At 33.0% G+C, this 25,210-nt stretch overlaps 1 protein-coding gene across 1 annotated transcript in view; it reads right to left on the reverse strand.

Annotated features, from left to right (window-relative positions):
• LOC123536640 (neuronal acetylcholine receptor subunit alpha-7-like) overlaps positions 1–21,279 on the reverse strand; it is a 37,613-nt gene extending 16,334 nt beyond the window's left edge. Inside the window, exons 1-3 of the mRNA XM_045319968.2 lie at positions 21,141–21,279; positions 18,335–18,468; positions 17,513–17,661 (exon numbers count right to left, since the gene is read on the reverse strand). Of these exons, the coding sequence (XP_045175903.2) occupies positions 17,513–17,661; positions 18,335–18,468; positions 21,141–21,228 (371 nt within the window). The 5' untranslated portion in view covers positions 21,229–21,279. The remainder of the gene's footprint in view (positions 1–17,512; positions 17,662–18,334; positions 18,469–21,140) is intronic.
• Positions 21,280–25,210: the final 3,931 nt, after the last annotated feature.

Below are 25,210 nucleotides of genomic sequence, written 5' to 3' on the forward strand. Positions count from 1 at the left end.
GGAGGATCTTTAATATTTGAAAGTAATCTTAACAAAAATGACATTGGAATGATATGCAAAGAAAATACTTTTTTAAAAGACATATTATTAGCATGGAAATCCATAAAAGATAATGAAAATGAAACAGAAGTAAGTCATCCAATCATATGGAACAACTCAGATATAAAAATAAAATAAAAAAAAAAAAACATTTTTCTATAAAGAGTGGTATGAAAAAGGCATTAAGTATATACAACACTTCTTTGACTATAGGTCAAAGAGTTTTTATTCCTTCCAAAATTTCAAGTATATTTATGATTTGGAAAATATAGATTATTTAAAGTATCATCAGCTAGTTAAATGCATACCACAAAATATAAAGGTAAAGATGAAAGAGAGTAACTTAGTATATGATAGAAATGAATCTTTACTTACAGCACTGTCTAAAACAAAAGCACCAAATAAGTTTTTGTATGAAATGCAAATGAAGAAAAAAGGAAAACAAAAATTAAAAAATGAAGCCAAATGGGAAGATGTTTTAGATAAAGAAGAAATAAAATGGAAAAATATATACCGACAAGTATTCAAATCAACCATAGACTCAAAACTGAGAAGTTTTCAATACAAATATATTCACCGTCTTATTTCCACTAATAAGCATCTATTAAAGGTAAAATTAAGCAATTCAAGTCTATGCGATTTTTGTAACATGTATGTAGAAAGTCAAGAGCATTTATTTTGGGAATGCCAATATGCTCAACACATGTGGAATAGATTAACTGATTTCCTAAGTGCCTTAAACATCTCAGCATACTTTAATCTAGAAATAATCAGTTTTGGTTATTTAGTAAGCGGACAAAATAGAAATGTAATAAACTTTCTGATCTTTTTAATGAAATCCTATATTTTTCAGGTGAAAAATAGAAAACTGTTACCTGTCTTTGACAATTTTATTTTATATTTGAAACTACGAATTAAAATAGAACAGGAAATAGCCATAATACATAACAAAATAGAACAACACAGGCAAAAATGGTCATTTTTTGATAGTATTGGAGAAATAATATGAGCTGTCTTAATAACATTTTGTATGAGCTAAAAAAGTGCATTTTTCCATCAATAACAGTATACAATTTCTATCGAGAACATCCAAATCTTCATTTTCTTTATTTTTTTTATTATTTTCCTATCTCTCCTTTAATCTATTGTTTTTTTTACCCTCCTCCTTTTCTATCACATTTTTCCAATAATATAGACATATAATAAAAATAAAATGAATATTAAAGATTAATTAAGAAAGTACTTTGTTTGTCAATATTGAAAAGAAATAAACTGTCACTAATGTATTTGTTGTAAATGTGCTGTATTTATTGGAAATAAAAATATATTACAAAAAAAAAAAGGTTTTATTTATAAGTAAAGAGAAGAATGAGTCCTTTCTGATGGGTGAAGAAAAATATTAGTGTGACTCTAAACGTTGTTTTTTGTTTTTTTTTTTGTAATCAACTGAATACCTTTTGGGTATTTGTTATTCACAGGAAATTCAAAAGGTATTACCACATTGAGGATCAAAGTGAAAGCTTTAGGTAGATGTATATAATATTTTAGCACATTGCATGTCGCATATGGATTTTAATATCTGATCTGTTGCAAGAGTTTGGTTTTAGGCAAAAGGAACAAGGGGAGAAAATTGAAATTTTATCAGGTAATTCATTTTGAATTAGTAATTATATCGTGTCATATCATTCTTCAAGGTCAGTTAGAAAATAATTGTAACAGTCAAGTCGTTAATGGTTGCCTATCTTTAAAAACGACAGGAGTTGTTTAAATACTTGTAGTTCGAAAGTATGTAAGCAGAAAGGTAGCTCCGGACATCATAGGCAAACCAGTGCAGCGTAGCCATCCATAATATGATATAAATGAAACGGACGTGTATTAATACTAAAAATTGATTGTTAATTCAAGAATTGCCATTGCAATTAGTTTAATCATATTCTATTGCATATAATTTTCTATTCTACATATATACATAAGATTCAAAATAAATAATCATATATTGAAATGAAAAAAGAAAAAAAAAGCAACAGCAAATGTGTTGGACTTAAGGTTATGCCAACATTATAAACAGTCCTCCCCACCTCGTCAGCATTATGTAGATTAAACCGATGACGGAATATGATCTTCAACTGAAAGATAGATAAAAAGAAACAAAAAGGGAAAAAACAATTGATTGGGTAATGGATGAAAGGGAAAGATATTGTTATGTGCTGCTCTGTTCTAAACAAAGTTCTGCCGACCGACCTCAACCATAAATATTAGGTTCTGTATTCTTTACGTATGTTTGTACTTCATTAAATACGGTTTGATTTTCTGCGTCGTTCAAGTTAGTTGCACCAAAAAGAAGTTTTTCAGAACTTAGTGGATGGAAAGTGAACAGCTGAAGCCTTTCATTTCTAAATCTGTTGCATTTGAAAAAGAAGTGCTCTGCATCTTCTAATCTTCTATTCCGTCGCCACACTGGCAGTTGGGATCTTCTCTTAAATGATTCGAAAAAAGGTCATTATTCAGCTACACATATTCCTAATTCTGGCATGATGAATTGTAAAAAATCTATCGCCGTGTAAGAAAAGAGTTGATACCTCGGGTGATTTTGATTTAAATGACGACATAGTTGGTGAATCGCGAATATTATTCTCAAGTTCATTCCATAGCGCAAGAGATGATGGAATAATAGATCTGGAGTACATTTCTGTACGTCTAGACAGAGTTACAAAATTGGTGTCGTTTCTTAAGTTATACGGGGTAGTCTCTCCAACTGAACTAGAGAATAGATCGTTTAAAAATTCAGGCAATAAGCCGTGCTTATCCTTAAAACTAATTGCCAATTTTTGTATTTTCTGCGGTCTGAAAGTGACACCCGGCCGATTTCATTCAATAACCTTTCAATTGATACGGAACGCGTGAGACCTGTAACTAGTCTAGCTGCTTCATATTGAATTTTATCCAGCGAGTCTTTTTCGTATTGTGTACAGCTGTCCCAGACAATTGACGCATATTCTAAAAAGGGTCTTTAATATTTTAACTGATGCATAGATCCGAGGACTTTAGACGCTGACGTTAAAATGTTATTGACATGTACATTTACAGTTAGAGTTATTCCTAGATGTTTATGATGATCAACGAAATTAAGGGTATTATTTTCCAAGGTAAGAGAGGGCAGTCTTGTATTACATAATGATAAAAACATCACTACGGTTTTCAATGGATTGAACTTAACTAGCCACTGTTTGGCCCGTGATGAAGTTTTTTCTAGGTCAGAGTTTAACGTTGTTTCCAGGAGAGTTATGTCGGTAGTAGATACTGCAAGGGAACTTTCATCCGCAAATAATCGAGTTGTACTTATTAATTAAGGACTCGGCGATATCATTCACGTAAATTAAAAATAATAAAGGACCGAACACTTACCCTTGAGGAACACCGGCTTTTACACTTTTTGTATTAGAATATGATTGTCCAACGAAAACTCATTGAGAACGGTCTTTTAAGTAGCAATTAATCCAATCTAGAATATTACCCGAAATACCATATTGTCTAAGTTTAAATGATAAACCCTTATGCCATACCCTGTAAAATGCTTTAGAGATGTCATAAAATACCATGTATGTCGGTTGTTTTTCGTCAAATGACTTACATATTTGGTTATAAATATCAATAAATTGATATACAGTTGAATGACCGGGGAGAAAACCAGATTGATATTTATATATTATATTGTTAGAATGGAGATGATTATAAATATTCTTGAATATAATTCTTTCCATAACTTCGCCAACACAACTGATTGTTCGCCCTTTTTAAAAATTGGCATGACATTTGCCTTTTTCCCCATAAACTAGGATATCTTTTTTTCTGATAGAGAGCGGCTAAATAAGATTTTTAATGGTTAGGATATAGTTTTCGATGTTTCTCTTAGCATTTTGTGGCTTATTTCATCTGGCCCACTCGCTTTATTTATAGCTAGATTAGATAAGATGTCTGTTACTTCTTGTTCTGTAATAATCACGTTGTTCAAAGATGTATCTGATTTTAAGTTAAAATCTGGAATACCAGCCTGCGAATCATCAAGTATCGGGATAGAAACAAAATAATCGTTTAAAACGTTCGCTTTATCTTCATCTGAGACGATGTATTGCAATTAGAACATCCATTATGTAAAGTGTATGGAATTAGTGGTCAGAAAATATTCTACTATGGTATTTGTCCGGAAAGTTGTTTTGTCATAATCGTAGACAAAATTTCTGTCACGGATACACGTTACGGCATGTGCATTTTTATGTCAAGAGAAGCGTAGATGAGTCGGATTTTATGCAGATGTGAGGCTCGGTAAAGGCAGTTCATAGAATAGTTTGGCAAAATTCATGCATTCCCCGAAAACTTCAACTCCAAATATTTTTTCATCAAATTAGGTAGAACATATTTTAGTAAAGAGTATTTATAGTAAAAAATAAACCAATTTGCAGGATAAAAATATATAATTAAGCATTTTGCCTTACTGAAGCCGATCAACTGTAAGGTCCTGTGCACAGTTAAACTCTGCTTTTTCTCAACATTTTTTCCACCTGCGAGAAAGGTAACATATATATACACCTGCATTTGTTGCCTAATTAGGAATAGTCACAACGTTAAAAGTAGACAAAACGCATTTCTTATATTTACATATATGAAGAGGAAATGTTTTATAAGCAATTGTATCATAACTCGGTGTTTTTTCTTAACAAATTTTGTGCAGGTAAATCGTATACACTGAGTGCAGGGTGCAGTAACTAAAAGTGTGCAGGTATTTAATACCCGCACGCTAGTTACCGCACTGTTGGATAGGAAAGTATGCCAGCGTGTCTGGAACAGTAGACAGCGAAGTCTATTTTATTGATTTTCTGCTCTCGCATTGATTTATTTTACCTGGGCTTTACACATTTGTAAAGCAAGGATTTTAAGTACACTGAACTGCTGTATATTGCAATGTGGAACGCCTACTGAACTACCATATATGGATGGCTATGATACAAAACAGAAAGAACATTAAAACTCTCGGGTAAGCGATTTATACTCAGGGGCTATGCCCCCTCGTACCCTCGAGTTTCAATGCTCTTTCTATTACATATAATCGTAATAAAATTTAACTTCTCCAGTTTATTACAGATATCCTAAAGTATATATAGAGTGCGTATAGGAGGGTCCTTTAAAACTACGTAGTCTTTTGTCATAACTTGAAAATTTGTCAGTGATAACGTATTAAGCTCATATTATCTCAAAAGTAACCTGATTTAAATGTACCAAATCTGAAAATGTTGCAATAACCTTGCATTATATTTATTAAAATGTATTAATCTTTTTTATTCAAGAGCAATCCAGTTGGCTTACGGAAGGTCAGTGGTTCTACCCAGGTGCCCGCTCGTGATGAAATAATGCACGGAGGGGCACCTGGGGTCTTCCTCCACCATCAAAGCTGGAAAGTCGCCATATGACCTATAATTGTGTCGGTGCGACGTTAAACCCAACAAAATGAATAAATTTTATTCAAGAGGTATCATTGCGACGTCTGCTTCCCCGCCGACGTCAGTGACATGTGCTTCCCGATCCAAGTTAGCGACGTCTATTTCCCAACCAACGTCAGCGACGTATGCTTCACGACCCACGGCAGAGACGTCTTTATGATTACGATATTACTCGGGATCAAGTTACTTTTTTTTCAAAATATATACATTGTGTATAAACATACTGCAAAACATTTTGATGAAACACCGAGTCATGATTTCTTGAATTAATTGAATAAAATATAAGATATGCATCTCTTTTAAAGTAAAAACATTTAACTGATGCATGTAAATACTTACAAGTTGTATCAAAATCACAAATGAAGCATTTTATTTAAGAATTATATGCTATATTTTTGTGCGTTTAAACGGGTATAAACCATATTTGGACTTCTTGCCAATCCACAAATCGCACTAGCGTATAAATCGTATAAACGCACAAAAATAGCATTCCGTTTTATATTTACATTTTTTACAGTAGCTTCCTACAAAAATAAGTGGTTTGCTTTCCATGAGTACCAGAAAATCAAATTATATATCAGGATATCAATCTTTTAAACATCTAAATAGAACAGCAAAAAGACTCGACCACGTTCAATTGCAATTCGCCTTCCAATAAAGATATAGTTCCTAATTTTATTCAAAAAAACTAAATAGGTCATTTTCCCAACAACTGATCAGGCAAACTCTTTGTATTCTATACACAACAATGTACACTTTTTCATGACTTACACTGACAGCTATTTTATAAGTTGTGCTCAGGCGCTATTAGAAAGTATACTTAAATTCCATTCAAGAAATTTTACGACTTTAAGAGACATTACCTCAGATATTTAGACAGTTGTTATATTCATCATTTCAATTAATCATTTTGAGAGTGTTTCTTATGCTTCACTCATTTTGAAGCATTTCTCTGACTGTTCAAGAATACTTTGCTGCAAATAGTGTACACAAAGGGTCACTGTCATCAAAATTATTGTAATTACAACATTTTAAGGTAGTTTAAAAGATTTTGTGTGTGTGAGGTGGGGCGGGGGCGGGGGCGGGGGCTCTCATTAACAATTATATCTACAATTACCACCTGCATTGAGTGCATTCATGAGTGAAAAATATTGATGGTAAAAGTTTGTACGGTTTTGTTTATATTATAAAGTACTTAATAAATTATTTCAGGCCAATTTTGATATGATTTTGGTAAGCTTATAATAATTCTTCTCCTTCTTCCGGTATCGATGCAGGGCCAAATGATTGATATTTTCGCATCGATTCTCTTTCACTCAGAATGTTTTCATGAGTTTTATACTCTTGGCTAGTCTTGGATTAAGACAAATACGCTCTTTCGAAGTGTTTAATTGGGGAAATCCCCAAATCCGAATGAAAAACTGTCAATTTGCCTCAGATATTTTTAGAAGGTCATTTTTCAAATATCAAATCTTTCTGTTTTACATGGAGGGGAGGAAAAAACATAAATTGGTGCTCTTAGCTAGAATTTCACACTGAAAAAAAATCTGTAAGACGATTTTTTTTTTGAACATCTTCACTTAAACTTTCTTCCCACAGATATTTATGTACACTAACTTGTAATTATTGATGTTTTTTACATTAAAGATTTCATAGCGCGTTTTCTGGTTATATAGAGAATATTAGGTTACTGTCTTATAAATTTAAATTTATTAAGTGAGTCGGAGAAAATATAAAAGTCGAGGCTCTGCCGAGACTTTTATTTTTTCGTAGACGAACTTAATAAATTTAAATTTATAAGACAGTAACCTAATGATCTATTTATCCTACCTTCTGATCTAAAATCATTCTTTAATTAAAATTAAAAATTTACCACCAACTAGATCTGAGTCTGTCTTGCACAGAAATTAATACGCCCCAACATTACACAAACAGGTCTTTAAAATAAAAATATTATAAAATAAGAGCCGAAAAGCAAAGGCTAATGTCCGACTTCTCTGTTCTGCTGAACATTAAAAAATAATTTTAATTGATTGGCTGCCAAGTGAAGTTTTGTCCGAAGTTCAGTTGAATGCCGGATTGCCCAAGCAAACGATTGGTTTAAACATATTTTATTTTGCAATATTTTTACAACATGATTACAAATATACAATAAAGGATTGGACAGGAAGCTTTATAAGCTTAAGGTTGTTCTCTCCCTTTTACAACAATGTGCATATATAGTTCATGGCAATAGAAACCTTCAAATGCATGGAAAAAAAATACAAACGTTTACTTAAAAAAATTACACAGGTGTAAAGTAACTATTTATAAAGTTATCCGTAGTAGGAGATACTGGTATAAAAAAAGAAAGAAAAAGGAACATAAATAGTAAGAAATTGACAACAAAACTAAAGGCAATTACATGATGGAGTTACTATCACTTAACACAGTTAAAAGGGTTTGATATGCTATTTTTCATATAAGCTATTTCTGATATGTTTACTTCTTGTAGATCAAAATCGTTTGGATTTAACAATGTAACACTGAACAGCAGTAAATATTTCTACGTTGGAATCATCTGATAGGGCAGGACTACCTTGTAAGATAACATTTAATGTTGGAGTACAAAACTGGGATATGATATCGAACAATTGTATTCTTAAGTGAGAATACCTCGGGCATATGAAAAAATAGTGATAAGGCGTTTCTACATCCCCGCAGTCACAATTTGGAGACTCAATAATGTTTTTAGCATAGAGCTCAGAAGATAGAGAGCTGCATTGCGTACGTAGCCTTGTATGAAGTATCTGAGATTTTCTTACTCCTGTCAGAAAGTACTTTGGAACAGTAGGAATGTCATTATTTAACATACGCTTAAAGGACGCTAGAGAACAAGCATTACGTATTTCGTCTAGAAGAGCGTTGAAGTCCCGTATGACTGATGGAAGGAAGGAATTGTAATAAAATGCAGTATGTGTGAATATAGTCTGAATATTTTCAGCATTTCTAAGAGGGTATCTGTGGTCTCTTCCTACATTAGATGGAACAAGGTCTAAAAGATAGGACGGTGTGAGGTTATTTTTCATTTTATAAAACAACACTAACTAATGTTTTTTCCTTCTGTTTGCAAAGGTTTCCAAGCCAACTTCAGATAAAAGTTTGTCAATAGAAACGAGTTTCGTTGTTCCAGTTACTATTCTTGCTGCTTCATGCTGAATTTTTTCAAGTTCCTGTTTTTCATTTTGAGTGCAATTGTCAAAAAGTACGTCACCATATTCAAGAATAGGTCTAATGAATGATTTGTAGATTACCTCAAGAGAATTTCTGTCTAGTTGAAATTTTAACTTTTTCATGACATTTATTCGCAGCCAGGCTTTCTTTGTTATGTACTCAATTTGTGTAGTCCACCTAAGATCATTTGATAGAAAAATACCTAAATGTTTATGATTATGGACTTCGTTTATTTGCTGACCCTGCATTAATAGTGGAGGATGATAGACTATTTTGTTTGCGGGATATCAATAACGACTCAGTTTTAGAAGAGTTAAAGTTCACTAGCCACCTTGATGCCCAGTTTGAAATTTTATTAAGATCTGAATTTAAGAAAACAGAAGCAGTATTTGGATTTTCAACTACAATTGAAAGGCTCGTATCATCTGCAAATAACCTTATATGAGCTTGAATATCTAGGACTATGTCATTGATGTAGATTAAAAATAAAAGGGGGCCAAGGATTGATCCATGGGGAACCCCTGCAGTGATTACTTTTTGAGATGATTTACAGCCAGGAAGTATAACACTTTGTTTCCTATTATGCAGATATGAGGAATACCAGGATAATAAGGACCCAGAGATTCCAATAGACTTAAGTTTATAAATGAGACCCTTGTGCCAAACACGGTCGAATGCCTTACTTATGTCACAAAATATAGCCATTATCTCTTTACCAGAATCAATAACTTGTGAAAATAAATTGTGGATATATGTAAGTTGGTTTACTGTACAGTCACCCGGAACAAAACCAGACTGCAGGGGAGAGAGGATGTTATGTTTATGAAGAAAATTGAAAGTATGTTTGACCACGATTTTTTCAAACACTTTATTGACAGTACTTATGAGAGAAATAGGACGGTAGTTATTTACAAGAGAGGGGTCTCCAGACTTAAAAATAGGTGTAACATTAGCGTTTTTCCAACTGTTTGGAACTGTAGAAATACGCAATGAGTAATTAAAGAGGCCACACAAGGGGCCGGATAGTTCTAGAGAAAGCTCACGAAGGATTATTTATACTATCAGGGCCTGCAGCTTTACCTAGTTGAAGAGATTGTAAAACAGATATTACTTCATCTGGGGAAATAGTAATACTAACAAGGAGGTCGTGATCAACAGCTTGTGGGTGTGGCAGCGGGGGTTCTGTGTTCTCATCTATACGTGTTTGACCAACAAAAAAGTCATTGAACAAGTTGGCTTTACCAGGCATATCTTCAATAATTTTATCATCATATGACAAGGGAGGAATAGAGGAGGATGAATATGGTTTTATGAAAGATTTCAAACAAGACCAACAAGTTTTGTTGGTTTGAGATTCTGATTTTAACTTTTTAGAAAGAAAATCCAACTGTTGACTCTTTGCAACACGGATTTTGTTAATCAGAAGATTGCGGAGGTTTCGAAATTTTTCCCAGTGATACGGAGTGTTTCTTTGTCTTGCCTTTCTATAGTAACGTTTACGTTTCCTAATTAGTAATCTGATTTCATTCGTGAACCAAGACGGTTCACCCTCTCTGATCAGTACTTTTCTGTTCGGGATACATATTTTGGCATTCTCAATAATTTTATTTGCAATGTTTTCCGTGTACTTATCAATATCCTCATGTTTGAGAGAGTCCCAGTCAAATGTTGATGTTATTTGCCTAAGTCTGTCGTAGTTACCCTTATCGAATATCCAAACGTGGCGGTAAAATGGTGGAAATTTTCCTTTTTAAGGTTTAAAAGTCCATAAACTGGGCAGTAGTATCTAACGTTTTGAGGAAGAAAAGGGTCACCAACGCCACTTATGTGTATTAAGTTTTTATTTGAGGTAAAAATTAGATCAATGATTGAGGATGATGTCTCAGTGAAATGGTAGGTGTATCAATTAACTGCGTCAAAGAGAACTGGTCACATATACTACTGACTTTTTGCTAGAAACCTGGTTGGCTATGTTAAGATTAAAGTCACCGGCAATAATGATGTTTTCAATACCTGTATCAAAAGCAAGATGAATAGAGTCTAATATCAAAGAGTGTTGAAAGGCATCAGTATTTGGTGGCCTATAAAATGTACCGAAAATAATATGTTTGTTAGAAACTACTATTTCAATCCAAAGACATTCCACACCGTTGATTTCAAGATCACGCCTTCTTCTATAGTATAGATACTGTTTTACATAAAGAATAACGCCTCCATATCCGCCTGCTCGGTCCTTTCTCTCAGGAAGTGAAAAAGACTCCAAAATTAATTCGTCGTTAGGAAAATCTCTATGTAACCATGTTTCTGAAAAAGCTAAGATATCGAAGTCCTTTAGCTCTGCATAAAGGGAATCTAACTTTAAAGCTATACTTTGAACATTTAAGTGGATAAAGGAGATGTGTTTGGAGAGATCAATATGCTCCGTAAAGGTCGATAGTGAGGATGATGACGATATGGAATCATTCGATCCAGGTCCTGGATTTAGATGTACATCACCTGATAAAAGTATAAGTGAATGAATATTCCAAATTTGGACGGATATAAACAGTATAGCAATAGAGCCAAAGAGCAAGGATGAGAAATATATGTTTTTAATCTGCTTTTGGCTGACTGGGTATCTGCGACTGTTCAACTGAACTTTAAGGTTGTGTAATGTTGTATAGGAGAAGCAAATGGCAGATACCTATCACAGCAAGAATAAAACAATAACCACACCAGAAAAATAAATCTGAATTTAACAGGCAGATAAATTCCTCTCATTGTGGTAGATGACTTACGTTTCATAATTACGTTACTGCAGAACACAGCAGAAGAAACAATAGGAAAGCCACCATGAAAGAGAAAGTCCTGGTAAAAACTTTAGGATAACATATCAACAGGTAGTACAATAAAAAACAATACTGAGTTGTTGTCAAAACAAAGGAGAAAAGAAACAAAAACAAAAAACAAGAGAAAAGTAAAATCATATTTGTAGAGAAGGAAGATAGATTATACTGGAATCAATGCAGTTGACTGATATTTTAAGGAATAGGATTAATTTTGTATAAATTAAGGATATGGTGTGAAATTCAGCCGCTCCAGGTCTATAATGCATGGTGTTTTATGATGTTTAAGTTTTAGTTATGAAGTAAAAGTAGTGAATAGAAAGTATTGCTCCTGTTCTGTTAGATCATATGATTAACGTTGATAATAAAAAAGAAATCGGCTTGAAACTGCAGAATTAGCAAAAAAATAAAAAAATAAAAGAAGACATACCATACATGACCTTGTAGTTTAAGCCTTACGCCATTTTTTGAGTTACAGAGAATATTACTTTATGTAATCTAAACTAAAATAAAATGACAAAAGTGAAATTCTAAATAGGAAGTAAAGTTTATATAGTTTTCTATAATAAGTAACAATTAAAGATAAAAAAGAAAACATCTTGAAACAAGATGTGCCATAACAGAAACATACACAACATATGGTCTTGTGAAATGTGCCGTTAGTCAACAATATGGGGTACAAGTAGTTTTTAGAATAACAATGGATATTAATTTTTGTAATCTAGTATTTATATGAACCTTGTTTTGTAAAGAAATATAATTTTAAGCGAACAAAATTTATTTTGATACAAGTATGGAGATTACTAAGAAGTACAGTTTCATACAATTAGCATCTGATGATAAAAGGAAAAAGAAGAAAAACATTGATACAGACTTAGCCATGAGAGAAACACAGTAGACCTGGCCTCTTGGGATACGCTGTAAAACAACATTTTTACTGTTTTTCCCCGAGTTTCAAAAAATATTAACCTATTGTAGTGCATCAGTTGCTAAAAACCATGATTTTGTAGTGAAATATAAAATTTTTGCAAGCAAGAACATTTTTTTTTACAAAAGTCAAGTACAGAAAAGAGAGTACGATAAACATTTGAGAATAATAAAACTTTTTTGAAAAACGGACTGAACCACATAACACAACATACATTGACTCGCGGGGTTAGCTATAAGATCACAATTTTAAGGTACCAATTTAGTTTTCTAAGTTACAGAAAATGTAACTTTTTGTAACCTAGAGATTGAAATCTTAATTTTATAATGAAATATAACTGTTGCGAACAAAAATACTTTGACAAAAGAAATCCAATTTATGACCACTAGATCCTTAAATGTTCACATAAAGAACAGGAATACTGGACAAAAAAGAATATACTAAAACACAAACAAACTTGCAGACGATAATACATATTTTACAGTATGTAAATGTTAACAGTTCACAAAAAACTATCGGTATTAATAATAAAAAACAACAGAAAAAAAAAACACTTCGATATAGCATGTTTCGCCTTACACGAAAATTGTACATTAGTACAATGCATGCGAACTATAAATAAGCAGGATAAATGTTCTATTTTTCCAAGTTACAAAGAATGTAACTTTTTGTAACCTAGATATTATTAAAAACCTAAATATTTTAATGAGATATAACTATTGCGAACAAAAAAAAAATACTTTGACGAAAGTGAAGAAATTTCTAGAAAGTACTGAAGTCTGCTTGAAACTTGTGACCAAGTCTTAATTGTGTAATGATATATACTTTGCGAACCAAATATATTTGGCAGATGGATAATATAAATGAAGTTTATACATAACACGTTAAGTTCTGATATTTATGAATAAAAGAAGTCCAAATTTTGACCACCAGATCCTTAAATGTTCTCTTAAAGAACAGGAATACTAGAGAAAAAACAAACAAACAAAAAAAAACAAAAAAAACATGCAAAACACAAATAAACATACAGACGTTAATGCATATTTTACAGTATGTGTATGTTAATAGTTCACGAAAAACTATCGGTTTTAATAAAAACAAAACTACAATAGCATATTTCGCCTTACACGAAAATTGAAAAGTTTTAATCACAATACAATCCATGCGGAACACAATATGATAATGACCATATCTACAAATAGCAGGATAACGCTACTATTGTTTCAAAGTTACAAAAAATGTAACTTTGTAAGAATGTAACTTTGTAACCTAGAGATTATTAGAACCTTAATTTTGTAGTGAAATATAACTATTGCGAACAAAAAATACTTGACAAAGTGACGAGATTACTTGGAGGTACTGTAAACTGCTTGAAACTTGTGACACAGTCTTAATTTTGTAACGAAAAAGAAACAACAAAAATCATAAGTGACAAAAGTGAGTTGTATGGATATTAAGTGGCATTTAAGGCATCGCCGCAGTCACGAATCAGTATCAGTTCATATTTTCAGGCCAAGTATTTTTCTCTTGAAAATAGCACTAAAGCCGTAACAGCCGGTCAAATTATCATCAACATAAGAAGCATATGATGATTTATAGTACATATGCCGCTTGTAAAATGTCTGAGTCTTGTTTAGACCGAAAGTTTACCCCAAAATATTAAAATCTTACATGCAATCAAACTCCAATATTAAAAATATTACAAAGACAAAATTTAGTTCATTTCAAAGTACAATATGTATACTGCAAACTCGTATGGATTTTTGTCAAAATTGTTCCTGGTTATTGCATAAGACACAAAAAGACAACCCCATGTAAATTTAATTTAAAATGTTGTTTGTACATGCATTATTGACCACAGGTAGCCAGGTAAACCTATACATAATCCTATAATATCACCTGTTTATATACATGTAAATTATGTGTGAACAGATAACACAAATTGGATAAATTGATGGTATTGGGATTTTTGTGTATAATTCAGTAATCAGGTAAAATTTCAAAATAATTTCTTTAGACTTTATTCTTCACAGTCTGCTTTACAATTGGCTGTAATTATCTTTTAAATATATTGAATATATATTGAGTTTGACTGCACATAAAATTGCAAAATTTTGTCATTTTGGCAAGAGAAAAATATCAAATAAAGGCATAATACAGGTAGTGAAATGCACATCCTTTTACTTGCATATGTTCACATAGATATTTAAAACATAATTATAACAAAATTACTGACTTTACTGTTACCATTTAGTCATCTTTTATTTTATGAAAATTTGCATGTAAATTTTTGGGTCAAATGGCCGCCACTGTGGGCGATGCCTTAACAACGCTTGCAGATAAGGTTTGTGATCAAGTAATCGTTACAGCGAATGTATGGAATTTCTTACCAAACTGGATAATGTAAATGAAATTTATACATTACACGTTAAGTTCTGGTAATTGTGAATTAAAAGTAGTCAAATTTTTGATCATTTGATCCTCAAATGTTCACATAGAGAACAGGAATACAGGAAAAATATATACAAAAAACACAAACTTACAGACGATAATGCATATTTTACGGTATTGTATGTTAATAGGTCACAGAAAAAAAACTATCGGTATTAATAAAAAAACAACAACCAAAAAAAAAAACAAAAAAAAAAACAAACTACGATATAGCATATTTCGCCTTGCACGAAAATTGATGAGATTTAGTCACAATACAATGCAGTGAAACACAATATAATAATGACCATAGCTATAAATAGTAGGATAACTGTACTATTGTTATAAAACGTGATCTCAGTGACTGTGACAAAACTTATCAGTACAGTTTGCACTTATAATTAGGACACTCTTGAACACTAACAAAAAATCAATGTTCGAATCTGACCTCACTACATGTGACACGATATACGTTTTGGTGCTTGTCCTTTACAAATATCATACCGTCGAAAGTCCAGCAGCTATCGATTTTGTTATTTCTTACTAGAAGTCGGGCAGTATAGAAAGCAAAGTTACGTTGCTTAGTGAGATCTTCATTGATGTATATGCCATTTAGCCCGTGTGATTTCAATCCTGTACGAGCCTAAAGAAGACGCTGGCGAGATCTGCACGACACAAATTTTACTATGATGGGTCTTGGGGTTCCTGTGTCACTACGTTTCCCTGCCCGGTGGGACCTGTCAATTTCATTGATGTTAATGTCAACATCAAGTTTTTTTGCACATGTCAAGAACTATTTGGTCGGTATTTTCACCTGGAGATTCTGGACACCCAGAAAGGCGAACATTATTTCATCTGCTATACTGTTCCGCTGATTCTGCAGTGGCTTTAAGCTGACTGACTGAGTATTTAAGGGACTCATTCTCTGATTTAAGACGAATGTTCTCAGACTCAAGGGATTTGACTTTGTTCTCAAGTCCAGTCAAAACACCATCTACAATCGCTGAAACTGAAGAACTTACAGCTTGTTTGACCATATCGATAATTTTATCTTTGAAAGAGGATTTAAGCACGTCCGCTATTTTCTCCAAATCTTCCTGGCCGAAGGAGACATTTGTTACTCCAGACTTTGATACTATGGTTTCGGAGTCCATTGTTTCTGCGAACAAACGTTTATTATCGCTATGTTCAAATGGTGAAGATAAATATCGTTTCTTCGCCTGGCCTGTGTTTGGCGTAGATTCAGAAGATGTCATATGTAACAAATTCACTATTTATAACTGTAGTAAATACGCTATTTGGTAACTTAACGATGGTCAGTAGTGGTCACTGGTGTGTAAACTGATCGGGCGGCTTTTTTAAACATCAGTCAAGATCAATTCCTTTTCATTATTGTCAAAAAAGTTCATCTATACTTATCAGCATATTCAGAAGTTCCATATGAAGTATTCCAGCACAAAACTATCCTCCAAAAGTCCAAAAAACTACATTACTTTACTTTTTTCAACAGAGCACAAAACAGAAACACTATCCGCCATGATCACGTGACCCGAGGAAAAAAAAAAAAAAAAAAAAAACAATTGACGAGACTTATATACACGCCATATCGCCGCTTGACAGAACAAATAGGCAAACCGTTTCCTCGATGATTTTATTCAATAACACTCCATTCAAGATGCAATATATTCCTAGATTGAAGTTTAGAAAGCTAAAATTCTGAACAAACGCTATAGGCTGATCACTACCAAATAGAATGTAAGCCTCCGCAGGTCTAGTCACAAGTAGTCCAAATATAAATAGTACTAATCTTTTTTCCTTTCCTAGTGCATTTTCTCGGCAGCAACGTGCTTACTTTTACCCTACCGCGTTTCAGTATGTATCACTTTGCATTCTATTGAAATCGGCATGTTCCTATCGCATGCTAGATAAAAATGGCGGCGTAAGAATTTAATGTCTCGAAAGGAGAAATTGAAAGAAGCGAAAAGTAGTATATTCAGCGGGTTGTATTTATCGAACTGTAGTTTTCTTATATAAAAGTTAACACCCCCTTTTAGTTTTTCTAAAGTAGCGGTCTAGTTCTTTATCTGAAAATCTGATATGCTAGAAAATGTCGAAAAACCGTTATGAAGTAAGTGGATTTTATATGAAATAAAGAACAGCTGAATTTAGTGGTGTTCAGCCTATACATAAGTCACTTTCCGTTTCTCCGAGCGTTTCCGTTATAAAAACTTTTTGTAGTAATTGCAAATACGGTATGCATACACTATACATTTGTGACATGGTCTCACGTACCTAATAAAAGCGCGTTTATGAAAATAATTACATAAATATGTCTTTTTAGCAGTTATTCTCAAAAACAAGATGGCGTCGTTTTAAAAAAAATCCAAAAAGTAGTCCGCCAAGCTTTATCTAGTCACTGACCAGATAAAGCAAAATTTATCTGACCCCTCGATTTTTGCCTTTATTTTGCATGAAGGTAGGATAAATAAGGAAACTAGTTGTGTTGTATTATGCACAACGGGAACAAAGTTGTAGAGCTAGACTGCGTATTTATTGAGCACCCCTTGCATAGATTGATTTACCTGTTCATAAGTAGGATATCCGGTTGCCAGACTAACTTGCTGGGGATGAACAGGGTTTTTTCATCACCGTATGATCCAAGGTCCCACTGCAATCTATTGTCATTCCAGGACATCCATTCCCATGTTTGAAGCGTCAGAACATTGTTCTCCTGCGAAACAGATTTAGGTTTTACACAGACCAAATTTGTCGACATATGTTTTCTGCCGTTTTTATTTGTTTGTTATTTAGTATCTCATGTATATTATTATATTACACACTTATCATATTGCATTTTGCTATTGAATAAGCTAGTTTAAAAATCGTAGGTTTAGCTATTATATTCTTTTGTTTTATTACTTATACGCTAGCAACTGTAGCAGATAAATTTTCTTTAAAAATTTAGGTGTGTCATTGCGTGTTTTAGTCGATTTTCCTTCCCATGTAGGCCTAACTAACGCATATTACTATTAACCGTGTCAACATGTTTTGTGAATAAACAAATTTCCTTTTTGTTCCTCTGTATGGTTGTAACACCTGGAAATATTGTGTGCCTGGAATTATACGAATCCATCACAAACTTTCTAAGATGATCAGGTATTGAGACAGGAGTTTCTAAACTCCTCCGAGAAAATTGTAATTTCATATCCTTGGTAATACAATAGTCATATTTTCCTTTCAGTCCTATTTTACTTTCGGTATCAATTTACTTCTTCAATTCAATTAACTTTTTAAGTTAAGTTACTTTCAGTCCTATTATTTCTGTCGTATTTTACTTTCAATGCTATATATAATATTAATATAGTACTAAACATTTAAATAGTTATATAAAATAAGTTAGTTACCAAGCTCTCAAATGCATTTACGAAGAGAGAATGATACACAACGACTGGTCCACCGCCTTTGCCAGCCGGAGCCAAATCCTTCTGGTAGTCACGAAGTAAAATTTTAAACAAGTCTTTTCTATCTAGAAAGGACCCTAAAATAGAAAGATATTTTAATAATACTTTTACGGCCACTTGTTTTGAAATTACTGTAAAAAACTAATGTTTCGATACTATCTTTCAGGAATGATCGCATTATCTGCATTTATTATTTTCTAAAAGAATATAACATATCGCAATCCTGTTCTGCTTAGAAGAGATTCGTTTCTCCGCAAGTAACTGGTGAAGTCGTGGGAATGGAATTATAAACGCCATGCCGTAGGCATGTAGGTTGTCGAGCCTGTCACTCAGAAATATTGTATTTTAGGCCGTCACAACATTTATGAAATATGAAAAAAATTCTTAAGGGGACGCATACTTTGAAATTAGAAAAAAGTGGGTGGGGTATTATAAAATTTACCTGCAAAAAAGTACAAGGTTTTGGTAAATGAAATGAATACTGTTTCAACTGTTATAAGTACACAAAGGATTGCTCACTAAAATAAAAATGAGAAAAACTGAAACAAGAAAGTTATTGTTGAATTACATAAGACTTCTTGTGTACATTCAAAGTAAACAATTAAGACTTTTTGGTGCGAAAATAATAGTGCTTCACTTTGTCCAAACATTTATCAATGTCCTACAGATTCTAATTTAAAGAAAGAATGTGAAATAAGTTCACTGTCTTGCTTTTCATTTGGCATATGTGAGCTAAAACACATTATTTAGTTTGTTTACAAAGTAGTGCATAAGAAAAGATACGGTGGTCAAGGAATGCCACATTACAAAACTAAAAGAGTATATTCCCCTTAATACATTAAACATTTATCGTTACAGAAGTCTAGTGGCTTACAATAAAGGCCTAGAAATGTTGCCATTATTAATTTTTAACTTGGTATTCATGAATTGCAATGCACTTAAATATCAAAACACATTCAACAAACTTTTGAAAATGTACTGTCTTAAAAATCCCTAAAATAAGGTATGAAATTTGGTTGAGAGGTCCAATCAATGTGTATATGTGCAAAAGCAACATTCTAATCTTGTTCACAAAAGTTACTAATACACAGCAGGAATGTCAATGATCAAAACTGGACGAATATACAGTTATCCTCATTTTAATGTCATTTATAATTTGTCCTTGAATTCTCCACCATACTTTTCATAACTCTGTTTGCACGAGTTGCACGAGAATGCTGTCATTCACGTAAAAAAATGGGGTCAAATAAGTTGTAAATGCAATATCATGTAAACGTAGTTAATGGATTATGCAGTTCAAGATAAACTTTATCTCATAACGTAACGAACATGTATAATGTTGTAACAACAACTTTACTTGCACTGATTTAAGTAGCAGTCGGTTTATAAGTGACTTTATTGATTCATTTTGTGTTTTGTTATTGTTGTCAAAAGTATAACGGAATTGCCTCACAACTGAAGCGGAAACCAGTTTGATGCGCAAAGTAGTCCACTGTAGGTAATATTTTTTGACAAATGTCCACAGAAATTAATAATTTTCTAATATTAAAGACGAATATCTGAATAGGATTCATTATTTGATAAAAAATCATAATCATCGACATGTTTTTTTTAAAAATCGTACACGTGCTGACACCTAAGTTGTCTCCCGTTGTTTATTAGATTTACCTTTCGTCCGGCGCAGTAATACATTTGCAGTGAATCGCCGAGAAGTCGTGGCAAAATTAAAAACCATGTAAACAAACTAAAATTAACCACCTTTTCAAGATGAATTTCAAGTGATCGACATTATGCATTTAACCCGCCTGATCTGTGTAGCATCTTAGATATCTGTTCTAAGGTATTCATTGTGTAGAATGTCATGTTATGCCCTTGCAATGCTAATCCCACTCTGATTTTTTTGTTTACATTTTTTATCAATGAGAAATATGGCGTCCATCCCGAGATGAACTGACGTGGCGTTAAATTTTTACATGTTTAAGCAAACCTGGTGTGTTAGAAAGAAAATCTCATCCCTTCAACATTATTTGGAACACTGTTATTGTAAAAAACCTGTTTTTTCCTTATACAAAAGCTTAATATTTTGTGTTGAATGTACTTTAACAAACACCTCTGTTTTCCTATTACATTCATAGTACCACATCCTTATCCACAAAATACTGAATATTACAGGTGTCCATCAGTATTATATCAGTTTAGGAATATGTTTTTTATTTTCCCACCATCGATTTCTTGAATATGCACCCCTTCCGCATTGCTGTATGAACTGTGAATGTAGCAATATGCGTCCCCTTAAAAAGGTCTCGCTCAAGTTGCTTTTTGTTATTATGATAAACTTAATGCCGTTTATTTTTCATGAATATTCAATATTCAGTAGAGTATTTTACAAAATGCTCATGTTCTTTCTCTATACTTTGAGATATATCCTAGAAATCCTTGATCAGAATACTAACCTACAGTAGCAGATGTCTGTTTATTTCTGTCGAAGATCGAAATGAGTTTTCATCTTTCCCCGAAACAAACAATTTTTATTGTTTTTCTCTTTATTTTAGAATTTTAAGAATTTCTGATTTTTTAATAATTGGTATGCTTTTACGTTCAAGTGTTAGTACCTGAGAATTTATAGTTGTTAATTTTACTGTTTTTTTTTCGGATATAATTAAGCGTATATTAAAATTTTGTATTGTACCAAATCTTGTTTATTTATTTATTTATTTATTTATTTATTTTTGTAATAAATGTACTTTACCTGTTACGAGTCCTACAGTAATAGTTAACAGTATTCCTGTAACTTTAAAATACATGTTTGTTCCTGCGTCAAGACTCACAAGATACATCTAACCGTTAAAAAAACGTTAAGGTTTTATTACGGAACTAAAGGCCAAAATATTTTTTTTATGGTTGTCAGTTCACTTTCAGTCAAACAATGTTAGAAAAAGCCAAATTACGTAGTGCATACTGAAATAATTTGAATAGAATGGCACCACCCAATATACGTTTCAGCTTTGTTATCACGACTGTGAAAATGTATTTTCACTGTCTTTGAATATTTAAGAATAACTAACACTAGAAACAATTATTTCATAATTGTTGATTTTTTTTTTCAAATTTCAGCTTTTTTTCCAGAAGTTGAAATACGTTATCCAGAGGTCCATCACTTTTAAATTGGCTGACGTGATAAGCCCCAAGTTTTTTGTGTTTTGAAATTATACTATCTGATTGTACACATCTGTTGTATGGCATCTTAGTAAACAAGGTCTTTGGCTATAAAGACTTGTAAACGCAACTGAATGTTAAAATAATTGTTAACCCGATAACCTTTAGTGTGTGCTTATGTTAGAGCATTACAAAGTAATTTAAACGCCCTTAAATATGTTTCTATCTCGCTGTTATCTTTCTCCTAAAAGATTATGTAAGGCCATTAAGATGATGTAGAAACTTTATTTTTGGCGTGATATTATGTTTTTCAATCTTTTGATCCCATTGAACTTTTAGTAATGTAAAATTATACTGATTTTTGTGCTACAACTATACCACTTTCATTGTTTGCTTTACGTATTTTATTATTTACTAACTTTTATTTACGTTTTACATTTTGAGCATTCATTTACGACGCTTGAACACATACATACGAGAGAATGAGCTGTTATTGAGAGATATTTTTGTGGTATGTGTTACTGCACATATAAGGACATACGATTAATTTGAAGATTGTGACACACTTCCCACAAAATGTCACAATAACCCAGAGACTTTAAAGCGGCTTCCGCTTACTGGATGAAGCACCATTGCGCCTACTGTCTTCAAATTTCGTAGGATGATTTCTTGTGGTCAGAAGATATATAAAAGATATTTTCAGGGTCAGTTGGTCTAAGGTCAGGGTCCATGACAATGGTTTGGACTCAATCTCAATTTCTAAAAAAGTAAGAGTAGTCTCCCTGGAAGTATTGAACACAGCAAATTCAGCCAGATCCACACATCGCAAAGTAGGCCAATCACGGACAGAAATTGTAGTGGTAAGATAGAAGACGGGTTCTTCAAATATCTATCAACAAGAATATTTTAATTATAGGAAAACATTACAAATGGGGACGGGGCAAAAAGCGGGAGAGGGAAGTGCAAGCAAAAGGGGCGAGGAGTAAAAAAGGAGGAGGCAGGGAGTGTGTTAGTCTGGCTACCGACTAGATAATCTTTGTTCTTTTTTAGAAAAAAATAATTCTTTTATATATTCTAACTTCATCAGTCTTGGCTCTGATTATCTACCTATGTTTTGAGAAGAAAAGGGACATAATTATACAAAATTTGAATAGCCTCAGGAGTTATCTCCTGTGAACAAAACATAGGGTCTGAAGTTCTGAACACGGACTAGGAGTGTGTGTGGAGGGAAGCAACATCACCAATATAGAAGACAATACACATTACACATAAAACGAAACAGACAAGAAGCAAGTTGAAAATTTGGGCAGCGCCTTAGAAGGTGAATCAACAGTCAACAATAAAGGAAACTGGGGGGTTTAAACGCTTTTTGTCATGCAAACCTCACACTTTTCCTGTCTTCCGCTCAATAACTATAAAGAACGCTTTGACTTACAATTATCAAATTTGAATTGCATGTAGCCAGTAGATGACCCATGTCATTTTAGGTCGTCAGTAGATTAAAGGTTAAGATCATAACAGACTCGTGACTGTAAATGGTTTTTTATCAGTATCTAGAGTACGCTGGAGAACGCTTTAGTGCCTGTAGTCAGTAAATGATTTCAGCTGTTGCCGAAGTTATTGTACCCCCCGACAACAAAGTTGTAAGGGGGGTATACTGGTTTCAGGTTGTCTGTCTGTCTGTCTGTCCGTCTGTCTGTCTGTCCGTCTGGTCGTCTGTCCGTCTGTCCGTAGACGCAATCTTGTGCGCACCATCTCTCCTTATCCCCTTGACAGAATTTAATGAAACTTCACACAAGTGATCAGTACCAACAGTAGTTGTGCATGGGGCATGTTAGGTTCTTTAAGAAAAAAAATTTGCAGAGTTATGGGACTTTGTTTTTTTGTTACTATACTATATACATAGACACAATCTTGTGCGCACCATCTCTCCTCATCCCCTTGACACAATTTAATGAAACTTCACACAACTGATCAGTAACAACAGTAGTTGTGCATGGGGCATGTTAGGTTCTTTCAGAAAAAAAATTTGCAGAGTTATGGGACTTTGTTTTTTTGTTACTTTACTATATACATAGACACAATCTTGTGCGCACCATCTCTCCTTATTCCCTTGACACAATTTAATGAAACTTCACACAACTGATCAGTAACAACAGTAGTTGTGCATGGGGCATGTTAGGTTCTTTCAGCGACAAAAATTGCAGAGTTATGGGACTTTGTTTCTTGTTAACATACTATGTACATACAGCCTGCATATGCAATCTTGTGCGTGCCTAATCTACCAAACCCTTGCACACAATTTAATGAAACTTCACACAAGTGATCAGTACCAACCCTAGTTGTGCATGGTGCATGTTACATTCTTTTAGATAAATATTCTGCACAGTTATGGGACTTTGTTTTTTGTTACTATACTGTATACATACAGTCCACATAATTATGCAGTCTTGTGTGTGTCAAATTCAGTGTACTGTGTCAGTGCATGCGGGGGGGGTACATTCATCACCTTTAGTGATAGCTCTAGTTAGGTCAAATGTCAAGAATACTATTTTGCAAGCGTGCATTGGTAGATTATCAGATTTGTATTGAGAAATATGCAAGCGTTCTATATCAAAGATTTTGCGCGAAATTAGCAGCGCAATATCAATCCGCGAAAAATCGAGTATGCAAAGCTATCGTTTTATTTCTACTTATGGAATGATTCAAATTTTGTTCGTTTGAAAATTAACGACGTAAAATGTACTATTTGATGCCACATTATCCATTTATGTGGTGTCATTAGTGACATGTACATGCTGATATTGAAAATGTTGACGGATGCTCACGGATGTTCCATTTCAAGTAATCTGAGTTGAAAATTCAGTATGTTATAATTTCAATTTCATTAATTCGATAGACTGTCATTTGTGATTTACTGATTAAGTGAATTTTGATGTAAGGGTTAACTTATTGTAAATGAGTTTACGTCGGATTATTTTTCCTTGTTATGTGCTATTATAATAAAATAATCATTACACTTGTCAATTTTTCATTCCATTCTGTCAAAACTTGGCAGACATAAAAGCAAAAAAAAAAAAAAAAAAAAAAAAAAAAAAAAAAAAAAAAAAAAAAAAAAAAAAAACAACTACAACAACACAGAAAAACAGAAGTGGCGTTAAAAAGGTGTTTTACAGCCAACCTGTCTGTCAAGACCATGCTTGAAAAATAAAAAAAGTGTGTCTGTATTGACAGATGCTCTCTTAACACTTGTAAATTACATTATTTATGGATAAATGGGAAGAGAAAAGAATGGCCTTTATAACAAGGTTTTATAGTAGTGGTCTTTTTTCGGAGGTGGTTTTTAACACAGATTTTATCTAGATTTCTCGGATATGGTCTTTAACACAGATTTAGTCTAGATTTCTTCTATTTTACTTTTAACAGTGTCTATGTTACTTTACACATACCTACTGCATAGAACTCACTAATTTGTTATGATTATTAACAAGTACTAGAAAATGAAACTTTAAATTTGTAAACTTCTGGCGTTTCCCAATTCAGAACGTAACCAACCCTAAAAAACAAGTCTTTGATAAAAAGCGTGTATAGCATGTAAATAGGCACCTTGCTCTGTTTTAAATTACAACAGGAAATGTCAGTGCGAATATATCTGTTTTCATC

The sequence above is a fragment of the Mercenaria mercenaria genome, chromosome 17 (genome assembly GCF_021730395.1).
Source record: "Mercenaria mercenaria strain notata chromosome 17, MADL_Memer_1, whole genome shotgun sequence".
NCBI lineage: Eukaryota > Metazoa > Mollusca > Bivalvia > Venerida > Veneridae > Mercenaria > Mercenaria mercenaria.